The sequence below is a fragment of the Anolis carolinensis genome, chromosome 1, assembly GCF_035594765.1.
Source record: "Anolis carolinensis isolate JA03-04 chromosome 1, rAnoCar3.1.pri, whole genome shotgun sequence".
In the NCBI taxonomy this organism is placed as follows: Eukaryota; Metazoa; Chordata; class Lepidosauria; order Squamata; family Dactyloidae; genus Anolis; species Anolis carolinensis.
In genome coordinates this window covers 253138235-253157385 of record NC_085841.1, presented here as the reverse complement: position 1 = coordinate 253157385, position 19151 = coordinate 253138235, and the positions used below count along the sequence as shown (strand labels likewise).

The following is a 19151-nucleotide window of genomic DNA, read 5'->3' as shown; positions in this document are numbered from 1 at the left end:
ATTACTTTTTTTTTAAAGATAAGCCTCTTGAACCTCCTACCAGTAGATCCAAAGCCAATAAAATTATTTTCCCACGTGCAAAATCTCTTCTTATTCTGCTTGGGAAATTTGTCCACGGGATAGTGAATAACTCAGAAGATAGGATTGCATTTTTTAGAAGTTTCTAAGAGGAAGTTGGACAACCATCCACCAGGAATGCTTCCACTGTAGTTCCTTGCACTAGCAGAAGTTTGACTACATAGCAGTTCTATGATTTTCTGTATTCACATACTATCTGAAATATGCTGTTTATGTTAGTTCAACAGTAATAACACTACATAGTCATGCTGACAAGAGAAGTTTACAATAAAAAAGAAGGATCTCACGTTTTAGGTAACTCTCCTTATTTGCTGTCTTTGACAAACGTTGAGAAGTTTTGGAGGAAGTTTAAAAAGTACCATGTCAGAAAGTTTTTTTTGCAAGTCTAATACAAAAAATACCCACTTGCAAAACCAATAGAAAATGTTCATCTGGTACTATGCATATCCAGTAGATAAAATTAGGCGCCTCACTCACCACACAGAGAGAAAGAAAGAGAGAAAGAGAGAGTTCTTCTTGCTGTTCTTTGGTGTCTACATTCAAGCCGTTAGGAGTTTGGTATAAAGTAAGACTTCAGTCATGGACAACCCAGGTACAAACAGTGATGATGAATTTTTCAGAAGCATTGGAACCTTTACTTTTTCAGATAAGAAGGTACTAACATCACCTACAATCACATCGTTTGAAATAAACGGTAATGTATGTTTGCTGTTTCATATCAATAAACAATGGAAAAATTAAAATAACTCTAGACCAGGGGTCCCCAAACTAAGGCCCGGGGGCCGGATGCGGCCCTCCAAGGTCATTTACCTGGCCCCCGCCCTCAGTTTATTTATTTATTTATTTACAGTATTTATATTCCTATATTATATAGTTATATTATATATCATATAGTTATACTATATTATATAGTTTTATAATATAATATTTTATATCAGTTTTAATAATATAATATTATATATATATATAATATTGATAATATTATGCTATACAATATAATACTAATAGTAATACCATATAATAATATTAATTATATGTTATATATTACATATTATATAATAGTATAGTGGTATAGTTCAATATAGTAATATATAATGCTAATATTGTGTTATGCTAATAATATAATATATTGTATGTATATACAGCTGCTCTGAGTCCCCTTCGGGGTGAGAAGGGTGGGATATAAATGTAGTAAATAAATGCAGTAAATAAATAATTAATTTTAGACTTAGGCTCGGCCAAATTCTGAAATGACTTAAAGGCACACAACAACAACAATCCTAATTAACTTGACTATCTCATTGGCCAGTAGCAGGCCCACACTTTCTACTGAAATCCTGATAGGTTTATGTTGGTTAAAATTGTTTTCATTTTTAAATATTGTATTGTTTTTTCATTGTTGTTGCACTACAAATAAGACATGTGCAGTATGCAAAGGAATTTGTTTTGTTTTTTTCAAATGATAATTCAGCCCTTCAACAGTCTGAAGGATTGTGGACCGGCCCTCTGCTTCAAAAGTTTGGGGACCCCTGCTCTAGACACTTTGTTAGAGTGCTTTTAAGATTAGTTTATTGGTTTGATAAAGTGTCACACTTGGTAGATGAAGGCAATGCTGTGGATGTAGTATACCTTGATTTCAATTAGACTTGACAAGAGTACATGTGAAGGGCATCTAACAGTTGTAGTAGATCAAAAGCTGAGCATGAGTCAGCAGTATGATGCAGCAGATTTTTTAAAAGGCTGTATCAATAGAATTGTAGTGTCCAAAATGAGGAAATGCATAGTATCATTCTAACTTACTCTGTTCAGACTTCACCTAGAATACTGTGTCCAGCTCTGGGCACCACAGTTCAATGATATCAACAAGGTGGAACATGTCCAGAGGAAGGTAACTAAAAGGATAAAAAGGCCTGGAAACCATGCCTAATGAGGAACAGCTCAGGGAGATGGATATTTTTGGCCTGAAGAACATAAAATTAAGAAATGTCATGACATTAAGTTTAGTCGTGTCGAACTCAGGGGTTGGTGCTCATCTCCGTTTCTAAGCTGAAGAGTCTGTGTTGTCCATAGGAGCCTCCAAGGTCATGTGGCCGGCATGACTGCATAGAGCACTATTACCTTCCCACCGGAGTAGTATCTATTGATCTACTCACATTTGCATGTTTTCAAACTGCTAGGTTGGCTGAAGCTGGGGATAACAGTGGGAGCTCACCCCGCTCCCCAGATTTGAACCACCGACCTTTCGGTCAGCAAATCCAGCAGCTCAGTAGTTTAACCCGCTGTGCCATTTGGGGCTCCTGATGTCATGATAGCCTTGTTTAAATATTTGAAAGGATATTACATAGCGAAGGGAGAGAACTTGTTTTCTGCTGCTCCAGAGACTATGAAAAGAGCAACAATATTCAAACTGCAGGGAATGAGATTCCTCCTAAAATTAAGAAAAACTTCCTAATATTAAGAGGTATTCAACAGTAGGATATGCTACCTCAACATGTGATGGAGTCTCCATCTTTGGAGGTTTTTAAACAAAGATTTCAGAAATTCTAGGACTGCGGCCACAGTTGGTATACTTTCATTTGGAACAGTACTCTGCTTAGCTAGTACTAATAGACCTTACTTTCAAGTAAACCTGTCAGAGACAGAGTTCTACAGGTTTTTTGAAGTTTCTTCAACACTGCCATTATCTGCTTTGAACTGGATTATATGGCAGTGTAGACTCATATAATCCAGTTCAAAGCAGATAATGTGGATTATCTGATTAGATAATCTGGATTATATGGCAGTATAAAAGAGGCCTGAGATTCTGAGGACACAAAAATGAGAATGCTTAGAAATAAGGCAAAGGTTACAAAATATTCAAACAGTATTTGTCACCACCTGCTCACTGTTAATTGGAGCTCAGTATGAACTAGTTGGGGCCCCTGGTGGCACAGTGTGTTAAAGCGCTGAACTGCTGAACTTGTGGACCAAAAGGTCTCAGGTTCAAATCCCGGGAGCAGAATGAGTGCCCGCTGCTAGTCCCAGCTCCTGCCAACCTAGCAGTTCGAAAACATGCAAATGTGAATAGATCAACAGGTACCGCTCCGGCGGGAAGGTAACGGCGCTCCATGCAGTCATGCCGGCCACATGACCTGGAGATGTCTATAGACAACGCAGGCTCTTCGGCTTAGAAATGGAGATGAGCACCAACCCTCAGATTCGGTCACGAGTGGACTTAACGTCAGGGGAAACCTTTACCTTTACTTTACAAACTAGTTACTCAGAAGCCATTGATTTCAATCCTTTGAACTAGCTGAGTGTAGGTTTAATAAACAACATTATATATTGTTCTGCACACCTAAGCAATGGAAGTGTGTCTTTTATTTTTTTATCTGTCATTTTGATTATTTTTCATCTTTATCATTCCTTTTATTTCTTCCTCAAACTCTAGAGCCAAAAAGCCAGAAAAAGCCTTCCAACTGCTGTATTTGGGCTGTGCTTATAATATACCTGGCTTTGCTCACTGCAGGCGTCGGACTGCTGACCTATGAAGGTAATTCATCTTAAATTGCCATGGACCATTCTGAATCTAAAGACGAACATATTTTAACATTTAAAATATCTTATTTATTAATATGGCAGAGAAACGATACTAGAAAAGGGCATTATCTACCACCAGGATGAAAAATTGGATATCGAGGAAAACCACTTATGGTAAAGAAGAGAAAGTATGCCCTCCAGGGAATGCTAACACATAAAAATTGCATTAAGATCAGTGTAATTGATTTCTATATTTCAAAATTATGAGCAAATGTTTCTTTCTTGTTTTTTAAAGGAGATTTAGTCAATCTTATTATAGAGCAGTTCTCCTCCCTATGTGTCAGATCACACCTCCCATCATCTCCATAGATGGGTTTGGGGAAAACTGCCCTAAGGGTTCAGAAAGGAGTACCATATACACACAGGAAAATGCTTCTGAAAGATGCCTACAGCCTTGAAACTCCAAAAGATTGGAGAGCTTTTCCAATAAGAAAAATAGAAGATGTTTTTATTCACCCAAGACAAATTCCCAGGATGCCAATAAATAACTAGCAGCCCTTTTGCCTCTTGAACTGTTTCCCAGATGCTCTCCGCCACATGCTAGACAAATTTGTTATCTTAAGGACCCCAATGACAGCCTGGGGAGACTTTAAAATGCTTCTTATTCTGCAGGATGCTAATCGTGATTGTTAACTCTCTCTCTCTCTCTCTCTTTCACACACACACATAGAGCAGTTCAATATAAATTGCTGAAATAATTAAATATATCCTGGGACACTATACTCTGCATAGACTTATTTTATCCACATCATCTCAGAGATGGGTCTTCATCTGGTAAATTGTTCCATATATTGGGACATGGGATCTGAAAACGTCCCCTTTCTGGACTTCCACTCCCATAATCCCAGTCAGCATGTTATCCAAAAAAAAAGTAACTTTCCAAGTTCTAGTCTTTGTTTGCAGTGTCTTCTTTTCTTTCTTTATTTCTTTCCTTTTTCTTTCTCTTTCGGTTGCATTTTTTCAGAGAAAGGTAGGAAGGGGTGGAAAATACAGGGAGAAAGAGCAGGATGAAAACCAAACATAAGAAAACAGCCCAGGAAAGACGTCAAGAAAGGTGGTCATAGGTGGCAATACAGGAGTATAACAGGCTCAATCTGGTAGACTGAGGTTGAAGGTGTATCATGGGAGATGAAACCTGGCAGGGGGCAGAGAGTTGATTCTGATAGTCATGTCTGCAGCTGTACCCCACTGCTGTGCTATGAAGTGAATCATCCATCTGAAAGTTTTATGCTCATAAACATGATATACATCATAAGTTAGAAAGTTAATACAATTTTATAACAAGTGATGAGCAATATGATTGATTCTGTGACTGCTTTTCTATTTTCAGTCTATAAGTTGCACAAGGATAAAGATAACATTAAACAAGGTCCACCTTTAACAGGACAACCAGATAGTCATTTTGCCAATGATACTATACAAAAGGAGACCTTTTTTGGAACAAACTCACAGAGAGGGGAAGACAATTGGATCACACGTTTAAATGAAGAAATCCAGATAATCAAGCTGAACAATCAACATTTATATTGGAAAATAGCTAATGTAACAGGTACATTCTTACTTTTTCCTCCACACCATCACATTGTACATACTAAATATTCTGGAAAAAAGGGGTTGAAAACTAAAACTCACACTATTTCAGTGGTAGGGTAGAGCCCATCTACAGTGCCATATTATGCAGTTAAACTGAATTATATGAGTCTAAAAAGGTAAAAGTTTTCCCTTGACATTAAATCTAGTTGTGTCTGACTCTGGGTGTTGGTACTCATCTCCAGTTCTAATCCAAAGAGCCAGCGTTATCCATAGTCACACCTCCAAGGTCATGTGGCCGGCATGATTGCATGGAGTGCCATTACCTTCCCACTGGAGTGGTGCCTATTGATCTACTCACATGTGCATGTTTTCTAACTGCTAGGTTGGCAGAAGCTGGGGCTAACAGTGAGAGCTCACCCCGCTCCGCGGATTCGAACTGCTGACCTTTTGGTCAGCAAGTTTAGGAGCTCAGTGGTTTAACCCGCTGCTCCACCAGGGGCTCCTATATGAGTCTACACTGATCATATAATGCAGTTTCAAATGGTCAGTGCAGAGTCATATAATGCAGTGTGGATAGTGACTAACTGCCTATGTAAAACTTCCACCTTATTGTAATGTGCTTTTCTCTTTTCCTCACAAGAAATCATAGGCAAAAACCTTACCCAGAAAAGGCAAGAACAGGATCAGGATCAAAGAATTTTTTTTCTAGAAGCAAATTCACAATATGAATATACTGAACTCTTAGTCTGGATGGGTAGCGAATACTCCAGCAGACAGAATCAGAAGTCTGACAGATTTGAGTGCTGGGCAATAACGAGAAAAATGGATTTCAGCAGGGCTAAATGTATGGTACTACATCTAGGCAGGAAAAATAAAATGCACAAATATAGTATGGGTAAGACATGGATTGAAAGCACAATGAGTGAAAAGGATCTAGGAGTCACCACAAGTTAACATGAGCCAACAGTGTGATGCAGCAGTAATTCTGGCATGCATCAAGGGGAGCATCATATCCAGATCGTGGAAAATAGCAGTGCCATTTTATTCTACTTTAGTCAGATCATACTAGAAAAACTGCATCCACTTCTGGGCACTGCAATTCAAGAAAGATATTGGCAAGCTGGACTGTGCCCAGAGAAGCACTACTAAGACAAGAGACTAGAACACAAAGCAATAGATTCAAATTACAAGCCAGAGTTGCCTAGCTTTCCCCTTCACAGTCAGACTGTATTCAGGGCCGGCCCCACTAATGAGGCACCTGACGCCGCCGCCTCGGGCGCAGGCCCGGGGGGGGCGCCGTCAGGCTGGGCGGGAGGCGGGGCACCGCCCTGACGGTGCCCCGCCTCCCGCCCAGTGCGCCCTGGCCCGTCTGGTCTTTTCTAGTAGGCCAGACTTCAGCGGAGGTCCCTGCAGGCCGCAATCGCGGCCTGCAGGGACCTCCGCTGCAGTCTAGCCTGCTAGAAAAGGCCAGATGGGCGAGCGGGAGTAGAGTGGGAGGTGGAGCCAGCTCTGACGCCGCCCCCCCCAGCGTGCCTTGGCCCTGCCTCCCATGCAGCGTGGGAGGCAGGGCCAAGGCACGCTGGGCGGGGGGGGAGCGGCGTCAGAGCTGGCTCCGCCTCCCACGCTACTCCCGCTCGCCCGTCTGGCCTTTTCTAGCAGGCCAGACTTCAGCGGAGGTCCCTCCAGGCCGCGATTGCGGCCTGGAGGGACCTCCGCGGAAGTCTGGCCTGCTAGAAAAGGCCAGACGGGCGAGCGGGAGTAGCGTGGGAGGCGGGGCCAGCTCTGGCCCCGCCCCCCGCCCAGCGTGCCCTGGCCCCGCCTCCCACGCTGCCAGAGTTGGCCCCGCCCCCCTCACTATTCGCCCTGGCCCCGCCTCCCACGCAGCGTGGGAGGCGGGGCCAGGGCACGCTGGGCGGGGCCAGGGCGCGGGAGGCGGGGCCGGTGGCGGGGGCGCTTTTCAGCACCCCCGCTTCACACCAAAAAATATCTCCGGCCGGCCCTGACTGTATTAGACAGAAAATGTCTTTCATTTGTGTTGTCTTTTAAAACAATGTTGTTGAAGTATTGCTGGGATATAGTATATACATATTTGAATAGCTTATGGATTTGTCTTTATGTCTTGTGTTTGTTCTCTTTATGGGGTGGTGGAGGAAATTACTTACACTTCTCACAGGAAAAAGACATTTACTTGGTTATGGACTTATATTGCCATTGATAGGTGTCTCAAAAGTTTTGACCAGCTTTAATAAACATGAATGTCTGTTTTAGGCCAACTTGAAAACAATGAAATTCGAGGACCTCCAGGACTTCCAGGTGGGTGCATAGAGGCTCTCCCAATCACTTTATTCATTTACATTCTCAACAATTTATATAATTAAAACTTTCACATTCATGAATTGACAATTACAATATACACACCATAAACAGGTGGCGCAATGGGTTTAAACCTTGTGCTGGGAGGACTACTAACCGACAGGTCATTGGCTCGAATCTAGGGAGAGCAGGGTGAGCTCTGCTCTATCACCTCCAGCTCATATAGGCACATGAGAGAAGCCTCCCACAGGATGATAAAACATCAAACCTCTGGGCATCCCCTGGCAACATCCTTGCAGAGGGCCAATTCTCTCACGCCAGTTTCTCAAGTTGCTCCTGTCACCTACAAAAAACTGCATAAACAGGACAGCACTCTCTAGTCGGTTTCTAAAAGCCTAATGTCCTAGGAAGATTTTGATCTGCCAGCAAGAAGAGTCCAAGGTTGGGTTCTCAACCTGGGGTCCCCCAGATGTTTTGGCCTTCAACTCCCAGAAATCCTAACAGCTGGTAAACTGGCTGGGATTTCTGGGAGTTGTAGGCCAAAAACATTTGGGGACCCCAGGTTGAGAACAAGTGATGTAAAATTATGCAAAATAAACTGATCTCCATAAAGTTTAAAACAATCTACAGCACTGTGCAGTCAGAAATGAATGGTCAACTAAAACTTCCCACTGTCAATGCCCCCTGCAGGCATAAAAATATCCTTACAGACACACTTTCCTCTAAAATAGACTCAAATGCAGAGTAAGTAATCATGAAGCTGGCATTAAAATCCTCTATACTGTCTCTGATTATTATTGTGTGAGAGATTATGTATTTGCCTTGCAAAGCTTTGTTTAAAAGCAAATTAATACACAGTGTTAGTTTCTAAAACATTTTACTCCTCTCATCTCTGTTGCTCTGAAATTAAACATTTTCTTCCTATTTAGGTGCCAAAGGAGACAGAGGAATTCCAGGAATAAAAGGGGACCAGGGCAGTAAAGGTCAGTGTTCATGCACTTATATTTCGAGTTTGGAGCACCCTGGCTTAGTTCAAATGCCATAAAGTCAGTCCAGAAACTTGAAATTGAACAAGATATGCGCCTGTATAGCCTATCCTTGGACTGTGTATCTATTTTCTTAAACCATATGACATTGAAATCAAGAAGTTGCATCCATCTTCAAACCAGAGTACAACATTAGGTTCCATTCACAGTACAGAATTACAGCATTATTGTTCTGGTAGTTGCTGCTGTTGTGTGCCCTCAAGTCATTTCCAAACCTGAGTCAAATTTATCATGAGGTTTGCTTGGCAGCATTTGTTGAGATGGTGTGATGTTTGCCTTCTTCAAAGGCTAAAAGAATGTGATTTGCACAATGAGTTTCCTTGAGCAAGAAGGGATTTGAACCCTGTTCTCCAGAGACATAGATCAGTGCACACTACATCATATTATGAGTCTTTTATAGCACAGTTATTCTAGTTGAATTGACACAATTCCATCCAAGGAAATCCTAAGAACAGATTGATAATATGTGTTTTTATTAAATTAGAAATGTAGCTTCATCTATTTGGAACAAGTGCATCTTTGTGTAATTCTAATCAATTCTTGTGTTTTGGACATTTTTCAGGAGACAGGGGTGAAAAGGGAGACACTGGTTTAAGAGGAAGCAAAGGAGAACCGGGGACAAATGGTAAGCAAGTTGTTGGCTGTCCCAAATTGTCCAGTTGTTTACAGAGAAAATAACCTTTCTGCACACCAATTTTAAAACAATTATTTTACTTTCTTTTATTTCAGGTTTTGGATTGCCTGGACAGAAAGGAGAAGCAGGTAAAACATAGAAATAATATTCTTTTCTCCCAACAAATTCAGATAGCTTTATTCAGGAAACAAGAACTGATCACAGTACACAATTGTCAGAATTAAAAACCTTTCAGTTACACAGAGTATACTGAAAGCACAAAGCAGTTTAAACATTTTCACATTTTTTTCTGCTATTTGTCAACAATCCAAAACATTCTGACTTCCTAGGCTTTACCTAGGTGAGTGAGGGAGAAATAATATTCTGATACAATAATCGTTGTAAATGTTGGGCAATGCTCTTCATTTCCACTCAGATTCAATACTGGGATGGCATATAATGTTTATACTAGATTTATAGCAAAATATTTTCCAAGGTTTTCAGTGCATCATTCTCAATCCATGTGATCGATACAGCCACTTGTTGAGCCTTCCCTGTAAGATTTTTCCATTTTGATAAATAAATCCCTCTTAATGTTCAATAGAGAAGCCTGAATCCTGAATTGTTAGTCCAACTCCTCTAACAGAAAAAACTCATTGGTTTTACATTTTAACAAAACCTTTATTTAGAGCAATGGTTTACAAACTTTGGTTCTCCAGATATTGTGGATTTCAGCTTCCAAAATTCCTGATTGTTGGCCAAGCCGACTATTGGTTCTTAGCGTAGAAACCCAAAACACCTGGAGGATCAATTTGGGAACTACTACTCTAAATAAATATTTTAAATTCTGTTGGGGTTTGTAAAGACACCATTATGAATGGGTTAACTGGAAAAGTACGTGTAAGAAGCTGATTGGCTGAGCCTGCAAACAACTAGGAATCTGATTGGTTAATTTCTCTGCCATGCTACTAGGGAACCGGTTTGAGCAGGTTTTACCTCACAGAGAGAGAGTGTGTGTATGTATATATGAGTGTGTGTGCTGACTGGAAACAGCCAGGAGTGAAGATGGCTGGTGGCTCTCAGAGGCCCTGTTATTTCTAAAGCACTGAGGCAATTTTATGGACTTTTAAAAGGACTGTTTATTCCTACTGTTCTCTGTAAGCAATCAGAGAAACTATTGTAAATATTATTGCTCTGTTTGATCATTTTAATATATAATGTTTATTTATTTTCACTCATTCAAATATACATACATTGCATGTGTTTGTTGCATACAGTGCAATACATTCATCTATTAGTCTTTCACAATCATTTCTTAGACAATATATTTACAACCATTAAAGTTCCTGTTAATTGTTCTACAAAGCTGAGTGGCACATCTTTACCCTGCAGGGTGACTTTGGTTCACAGGTGGATGTAAGAGCTTCTATTTAACATCATCCATAATCTTTAACAAATTCCAGCTGATTAGTTTCAAAGTGACATCTCAGCTGAGATCAATATATCTTTCAACTAAACCCAAGCTTAGAACCTGCTTTAAACTTCACACATCTGAGTTCAATTCCAGCTGATAAACCTGGGGTGATGTGATGCCTCCCGTGTCTTGCTATGATACAGGTAATCTAGAACTGAATAGATGCCTGAATAAGCTTCATTAAGTTTAGTGGAACTTACTCCTATGAAAGTATCTGCATGACTGGCAGCCTAAATGTCTTCATTTGTATCTTAGGGATTAAAGGAACAAGAGGAGCCCCAGGTGTGCAAGGAGAGAAGGGTGAACCAGGTAATCAAAGATGAGCTGTAGAAACAGATGGGATGCCTCAAAACAAATGAAGTTGTACTATTATTAATAATGTCTCCTTCTTTTGGTTTCAGGAGCCATGGGACCCAAAGGATTAAATGGAGAGCAAGGATTTCCAGGTAATGCTTGCTATAGATTAACGGTGGGAAACATGTATGCAACCCTCAAAATGCTGCTGGGCTGCAATGCCCAGCATCCCACACCATTGACTATGTTGGCTAGGGCTAGATATGATTCCACAGCATGGCAGGAGCGAGGCCAGCATGGGAGGGATCAGGGAAAAGACCGTGGTGGATCACATCTGGCCCACGGACCTTAGTTTGGGGACACCTGATCTAGAAGATCAAACTTTGAGAACCCAACTTATCTAGATAGATTGAGCTTCTCCACACTTGGCTGACAGTACATAGCCAACAGACCACCAGATAGTCTATGTTTCTAAAAAGACTTTTTCCTGTGAAACTGGCAAACACTGTATAAACTAAATGCTCAAAGTCACCTTAATTCCTTATTTACATGAAATTATTTCCAGAAGGCACCACTAAGAGGCGCATTACTGTGGCAAATATAGTAAAAGGACTTGGCTTCTGGTGCTCAGAAATCTAAAGCAGCCTGTGAAAAAATATCATCTAATATGTAAGTGTGTGTGTGTGTGTGTGTGTGTGTGTGTGTGTGTGTGTGTGTTCCCATCCAGGTTTAACTGGACCTGTGGGTGAAAAAGGAGCAAAAGGGGATTTTGGATCTGCTGGGCCAAAAGGTGAACCAGGATTAAAAGGAGATATGGGAGAGAAGGGACTTCGAGGTAAGAGTGTTTGGTCAGAAGACTATCTTTAAAATGTTATGAAAAGTTTTTTAAAGTTCAGGAATGGTAATTTTTTGGCTACAGCTCCTAGAATACTCAGCCAAACTGTGATAGAATGGTTCAATAAGGAGTAATTCTAGGGATGTCTTTGCAAAACTCAGCCCTACTGAATACAGCTGGACTTGTTTCTAGGTACAGGTGAATAGCAGATTTGGGCAACTGCAATAGGTTCCATAGTCAATTTACCTTCAAGGCTCCAGGGCCAGATGAACTACATTCAAGGGTATTGAAGGAACTAGCAGAAGTCATTTCAGAACCATTAGCAATAATCTTTGAGAATTTCTGGAGAACAGGAGAAGTCCCAGCTGACCAGAGGAGGGCAAATGTCCCTATCTTCAAGAAGGGGAAAAAAGAGGACTCTTCAACCAAGTCCCCCATAACCTTCTTGAAAGTAACCTAGTCAAATGTGGGCTAAGCAATCTGTAATTGGTGGATCTATAATTGGCTAAGCTACCAAACCCAAAGGGTGTTCACCAATGGTTCCACTTCATCCTGGAAAGAAGTGACTAGTGGAATGCCGCAGGGTTTGGTCCTGGGTCCATTACTATTCAACATCATTATTAATGACTTGGTTTAGAGGGCATGCTTATCAAGTTTGCAAATGACACCGAATTAGGCAGGATAACGAATACTCCAGAGGACAGGATAATAATGATAATAATAACCCACCACCATCTCCCTAAAGGGACTCAGGGCAGCTTACAAGGCACCAATACAGAACACATAAAATACAACAAAAGCTTGCCAAGATTAATGAGCAGCATCAAATAACATAAAATAACACTTACAAAGATTAACAGAAAATATCTCAAATTCAAATAAAAATAACTAGTGACAGCAACACAATAAATAGTAGTTAAAAATGATCTATACAAACCAAATTTAGTGTCCCAGCCACAAAACAGGTTAAATTCAAAATGACCTTAACAGATGAGAGAGCTGGACCAAAACTAAGAAAATGAATTTCAACAAGGACAAGTGTAAGATACTACACATAGGCAAAAAAATAATAATGAAATGCAAAGATACAAAATGGGTGATGTCTGGCTCAACAACAGTCCATGTGAGAAAGATATTGGAATCTGCATGGACACCTAGTTGGATATGAGCCAACAGTGTGATGCAGCAGCTAAAAAAGCCAATGGGATTTTGGGCTGCATCAAAAAGAGTATAGTGCCTAGATCAAGAGAAGTCATTGGTGACTTTATATTCTGCTTTGGTTAGACCTCACCTGGAATACTGTGTCCAATTCTGGGCACAACAGTTCAAAAGAGATATTGACAAGCTGGAAGGTGTCCAGGGGAGGGCGACTAAAAAAGGTCTGGAGACCATGCCCTATGAGGACCATCTTAAAGAACTGGGTATGTTAAGCCTGCAGAAGAGAAGGTTGAGAGGATCATGATAGCCATGTACAAATATGTGAAGGAGTGTCATGAGGAAGAGGGAGCAGGCTTGTTTTCTGCTGCCCTGGAAACTAGGACTCGGAGCAATGGGTTCAAGTTATTGGAAAGCAGATTTCACCTGAATATTGGGAACAACTTCCTCACCGTATGAGCTGTTCAACAATGGAACTCTCTGCCCCTTTGGTGGAAGCTCCTTCCTTGGAAACTTTTAAACAGAGGCTGGATGGCCATCTGTCAGAGATACTTTGATTGTGCTTTTCCTGCATGGCAGGGAGTTGGACTAGATGGCCCATGTGGTCTCTTCCAACTCTGTTATTCTACTCCATCCTTACACACTAACATAAAAGTAACTGCTCTAAAACTATGGGCAAGGAAGCCAAACAAAGGGAATCTGGAACTCATGCCATTCCAGTGCAAGTGGCCTGCTCTCCACTTGACTTGAACACCTATAAAAAATAAACAGCCCAGTCACCTACTTGATCCCTTTTTCACCCAAACACCACACCACTGAACAAGAATAGTAAGTTTATTTTAAAAAGAGTATAATATAAAAAAGTTCCAAAATACATCCATGAGTTAGATTTCCAGAAGTTTACCAAAAGTAATGCCCAACTCTGATCAGGAATTCCATAAATCACTTAAGGCAAAAGCAAGAAACTGTAATCCAAGTTTTTTGCATGTAAACTACAACTATATCCAAAAACTTGAAAGCATTAACATGACCATAATCCAAAGGCTTGATACTTGAATTTGACTGTAATCACCAAGGCTTGAAACTTGAAACAAGATCAGTAATCCAAACAGGAGGAATTGAATTTAAACAGGGGAACAGAATAGAACTTTTAACTGAGCTCCCAAAGCATGCAACTTGACACATAAAAATCCAACATTTATCTCCCCACCAAATATTGACTCCAATTCTTTAACAAAACTCCCTTGCTCATGACCTCACTTTTTCTCACACTAGGGTTCCCTTTATTTATCTTTCAGTCTTAGGGAACACTGGATGTGTCTCTGTTTCACGTGATCTCTTCTGATCTGTAAATGCTGGATTATCTATAACCCTCCTGTCTCCTCCACATTTCTTCCAGAGTCAATCCCCAGCTGATTCTCATGAAAATCGCTGCCTGTTTTCCTGACAAACAGATATACCCAAAGCATTCCCATCATCTCAAAAAACACGTTCGTTCCCCCCACAGAAACACCAGGCTCAACTAGAAAATCCTTGTCCTCATCCTCAAAGGTCTCAACAGGCTGTAGTCTATTCACAAAATGAATTAGTACTTCTAGATTTTTGGCAAATGTAATTTCCTCCCACTTTTTTGCCAGAAAAAAGGCAGTCTGGGTAGCCAAGGGCTCCAAAGACAGTCTTGACGGGTTGCATCCAGCCTGCTGCACTTTGTCTATGCTTAATATATTGAATTACGACTTCACTGCAGGTGTTGTTTGTGGAAACAGGGCAACTGGATTAAACAGAAATAAAACTCACTATATCTAATTCAGAAATGCTTTGTAGACGTTGATGGCAGAAAAGGAAAGGCACTCTTTGGATATCTTTTTTTGAAGGGGCAGGGAAGAGTTTCTTTCATTCCCATCTTCAAAGCCTTCAAAGCAGTTTTGAACAAGACAGATGTAGTGAGTTTAGTTGTCTTTTAATCCAGGTGCCTTGTCCATTTCACACCCAGATGTGGTACCCAAGAAAACTTTGTCAGAGATATAATGAGAGAGCACGATTGTCCAACCTCTGAAGAGTGAAATGTTACTTTTTGCAAAGGCATGGAGGACTTGGATCGAGTCAAGATTTAGTAGTAAGATAAAAGGCACAGCTCAACACTTTTCATGATTGATAGGGCCACTGGCTACTAAAAGAACTTATTAACAGTGTTCAGAATAGTGTCATATAGCTGCAGTGAGTATGCAGATGGCATCATGTGATTCAAGTGAATATAGAAAAGGGCTTAGGCCTCCTGGATGTTAAGTGCCTAATTAAGAGACATACTAGTTTGTTCAAATAAGTGGAGGCAGTCAAAGGTAAACATCCCTGGCTGAATCAATGTATCCATATCATGTTCCCATCAGAAAAAAAAAACACAAGCAACTCCTTCTTCTTTTGCTAGAGAGAAATGACCTTTTGCACACAAGGAAATAGTTCTCCATTCCCATTCTTTGATGTCACTTAGAACAGAAGTTGGAAAATATGACCACAAATATATAACAAAGGGAGATTCTGTGGTTTTTACCCTAGAGCCCCCAGATGGCGTAGTGGACTAAGTGACTTGAAGGTTGGGTTGCTGACCTGAAAGCTGCCAGGTTCGAATCCCACCTGGGGAGAGTGTGGATGAGCTCCCTCTATCAGCTCCAGCTCCATGCGGGGACATGAGAGAAGCCTCCCACAAGGATGGTAAAAACATCAAAACATCCGGGCATCCCCTGGGCAACGTCCTTGCAGACGGCCAATTCTCTCACTCCAGAAGCAACTCCGGTTGCTCCTGACATGAAAAAAAAAAAAACCTAGAGGAAGAATATAGCTAGTTCTGTGTACAGAAAGTATATGGGAAGTTGGAAAAAGTCCCATGTGTTTAGAAGGAGCAGTACACACTAAGCTACAAGAAAGGTTGTCTTCTGTTGGCTGAAGTGGCTGACTATGCTTTTATCTGTTGTAAGCCCTTGTTTCATTCATTGATCATTGAGTATATCTTCTTTTCTCCCAACCTGATAATCCTCAAATCAGTTTTGGTGGAGTAGTCCTGATCCAGGCCCCAGTTCACAACATCCTGGCTCTCTGTTTATCCATCTGTTAGCATGCTAGGCATGTGGAACAAGCTAAGAATCTTTTGCCATATTCAAAGGCAAAATTACTTCCCAATGCAGAACAGTGCAAATGAATAATTTTCTATGCCTTCGGTCATGGGTCAATAAGGGGAAATTTCTCCTCATCTACTATTTTGAAGTACCTCTTGATCCATGAGCTGCCACCATCTTGGTAGTAGGAATCTCAGTGGTGAAGGGTGCTGGTGGAATTCAGCAGTAGTTTGTGGCTGTGCTCAGACTGAGGATCAAAACGCATCTTGAAGCTCCTCCTCCTCGTTACTTTGAAGCACTCAGATCTAAATTAAGTGCTGCACAAAAAAACAAAAACAAGCTTATAAGCTAAAGCAAGCTCCAACTTACTTATTAGGTAACCCAGGGCCCCAAGGAGAAGCAGGTGGAAAAGGAGCAATGGGCCCAACAGGACCAGCTGGAAATCCAGGACAGAAGGGGGAACAGGGAGCACGGGGTCTCCCAGGTGAGTGAATACAATAAAACCCCAGGTGCAAATGGCATGACTCTTCATAATGGCTTTACTTCCAGTAGTATAATTATATCAGTGACACAAGCTCATTCTGAAAACTGTTCTAGGGTGACATAATTTTTTTCTATGTAGAGAAGCATTTCCTTACTAACATATCTGGGCTAATTACTTAATGCATTTTTGTTGAGTTTTTAAATACATTTAAAATTTCTAGTGTACCACTCCATTCCATAATAGTTGGTTTATCCCATAATGAAACTAGTGAATAGGTAAGTAAGTCAATAAATAAAGGATTATAACCAAATAAAGACAAGCCTTCAACTTGATCTCTCTTTCTCTGCCCTGAAACATTTGCTTCAGAAGACAGCCATTGCACTCTATTGCGTTTTAGAACAGAATTATAGAGGCTGCAAGATGATGTTGGGATGTTACTCCAAGGATTCTTCACTGTTAACTATTGCTGCTGGAAATGGAGGTTCAGTAACATCTGCAGTGCCTCTTAATTCCTGCTCCTGCTTCAGATTGCACTTAATTCAGGTTTCCAGCACCAGAATAGGGAAGGCAGGCCTTGGAACATATTTGACCATTGCAGAGGCTTTACATCAGAGGCAAAAGACTTTCAAGAATTCCAGGGAGATGACTGTGACCAGCAAAATCTTTTGTAATGTATTGTTTTAAGCTATTTTTCAATAGCCCTAGGTGGAATTAACCCTTTATTCATCTTGTTTTCAGTAAACTCATTTTGGTTAACCTTCATCTTTGTCTAAAGTGCCTCTGTATGTTAAGGGTCTTGATCTTAATAGAAAGTATACAGATAGCCCACAGGTAAAGCCAGACACCATGGTTTTCCCAAAGGTTTGGATGTGCCATCACACTTGTGTTGTCCCTAAAACGAATAATACTCCTGGGCACTGGGTGGAGCATGCAAATTTCAATTCCTGCCAATCTCTTTTTGCATTTAATGAAAACGTTTAGACTTTCCACTCTCCTAATGCTGATATTAGGTTGTAGTCTCTGCCCAGATAATGAAACAGTACTGTTATGTGTTTATAACAGTCATTCTGCACTCCTAATCTGTAATTGCACCCTTCACAATAGCACTGTATTATTTCTTTTGTGTGGTCCCATCACAACTAAAGACATGATTTTAAAATGTGAACTCAAAAGATTGTGTTTTCTCTATTATTTTCCATTCCTTTCCCTTGGAATTTGACATTCAATTAATTCTTTTTTTAAAAAAAAGTCAAGCAATATCATACATGTAAGTAAAATGTTTACATCCTGTTTCAGGTCTGAACGGTATTCATGGACTTCCAGGAGACAAAGGTATATTATGGTGAATAAATGCAATTTAAACCCCCTTTTAGCCATTTTGGTCACCTCTTTGAAGCAACAAGGATTTCAGATCATATAATTTCTCTAACAGCACAGCCCTGTACACTCATATTCAGAAACAGGCCTTGCTGAATTTGATCATGCTTATTATGATAACCCTGCACAATTACTTACCTGGAAGTACATCTGATTTAATGCAATAAAATGTATTTCTGAGTTATCATCCATAGGATGACACCTCATGGTTTCTTCTAAGTGCACTTGCCAGGAAAAAGATCTCAAGAGAGCAGTGAGATTTAAGATCAGACATAGAGTTAGAACAGACCCATTAAAATAAATGGGATTTAAAATACCTCCTTCTAAAACCCAGTGGTGCAGCAGTTCAAACCACTGAGCTGCTGAACTTGCTGACCAAAAGGTCAGAGGTTCAAATCCAGGCAATGGGGTGAGCTTCCGCTGTTAGCCCCAGCTTCTGTCAATCTAGCAGTTTGGAAACATGCAAATGTGAGTAGATCAATAGGTACCGCTCCAGCAGGAAGGCAACGGCGCTCTATGTAGTCATGCCGGCTACATGACCTTGGAGGTGTCTACAGACAACGTCAGCTCTTCAGCTTAGAAATGGAGATGAGCACCAACCCCCAGAGTCGGACACGACTGGACTTAACGTCAGAAGAAAACCTTTACCTTCACCTTAAATATGACACTGGCAGTTTGATGACGAGTTGATTCATCAGGAAGTGTGAAAGGCAAATTTTCATTGAAATTATTAAACTCTAAGAGTTTTCTTAGTACAGTAGAGTCTCACTTATCCAAGCTAAACAGGCCGGAAGAACCTTGGATAAGCAAATATCTTGGATAATAAGGAGGGATTAAGGAAAAACCTATTAAACATCAAATTAGGTTATGATTTTACAAATTAAGCACCAAACATCATGTTATACAACAAATTTGACAGAAAAAGTAGTTCAATACGCAGTAATGTTACGTTGTAATTACTGTATTTACGAATTTAGCACCAAAATATCATGATATATTGAAAGCAACAACAACAAAAATGCCTTGGATAATCCAGAACCTTGGATAAGTGAGTCTTGGATAAGTGAGACTCTACTGTACACTGTTCCTGTCTTAACTGATATTGAGGTTCTTAAAAAGGATTTGTGGGCAGGTGTTTGGGGATTAGTCCCTGACTCCCACCACAGAAAACAACAACAACACTTTACCATATAAATGCTAATCAGCTACCATTACTTAACTAAAAGATGCTTCCACATTCAGTTTATACACAGGGGATTT

General features: G+C 40.5%; 1 protein-coding gene across 2 annotated transcripts in view; it reads left to right on the top strand.

Annotated features, from left to right (window-relative positions):
- The first annotated feature begins 447 nt into the window (after positions 1-447).
- marco (macrophage receptor with collagenous structure) overlaps positions 448-19151 on the top strand; it is a 30328-nt gene continuing 11624 nt past the window's right edge. Inside the window, exons 1-12 of one of the 2 annotated variants that reach the window (XM_008120789.3) lie at positions 448-772; positions 3509-3610; positions 4988-5206; positions 7459-7503; positions 8433-8486; positions 9112-9174; positions 9279-9311; positions 10892-10945; positions 11038-11082; positions 11658-11765; positions 16407-16514; positions 17811-17846. In XM_008120789.3, the coding sequence (XP_008118996.1) occupies positions 658-772; positions 3509-3610; positions 4988-5206; positions 7459-7503; positions 8433-8486; positions 9112-9174; positions 9279-9311; positions 10892-10945; positions 11038-11082; positions 11658-11765; positions 16407-16514; positions 17811-17846 (982 nt within the window). In that variant the 5' untranslated portion in view covers positions 448-657. The remainder of the gene's footprint in view (positions 773-3508; positions 3611-4987; positions 5207-7458; positions 7504-8432; positions 8487-9111; positions 9175-9278; positions 9312-10891; positions 10946-11037; positions 11083-11657; positions 11766-16406; positions 16515-17810; positions 17847-19151) is intronic. The other variant, XM_008120790.3, reaches the window with a different exon arrangement.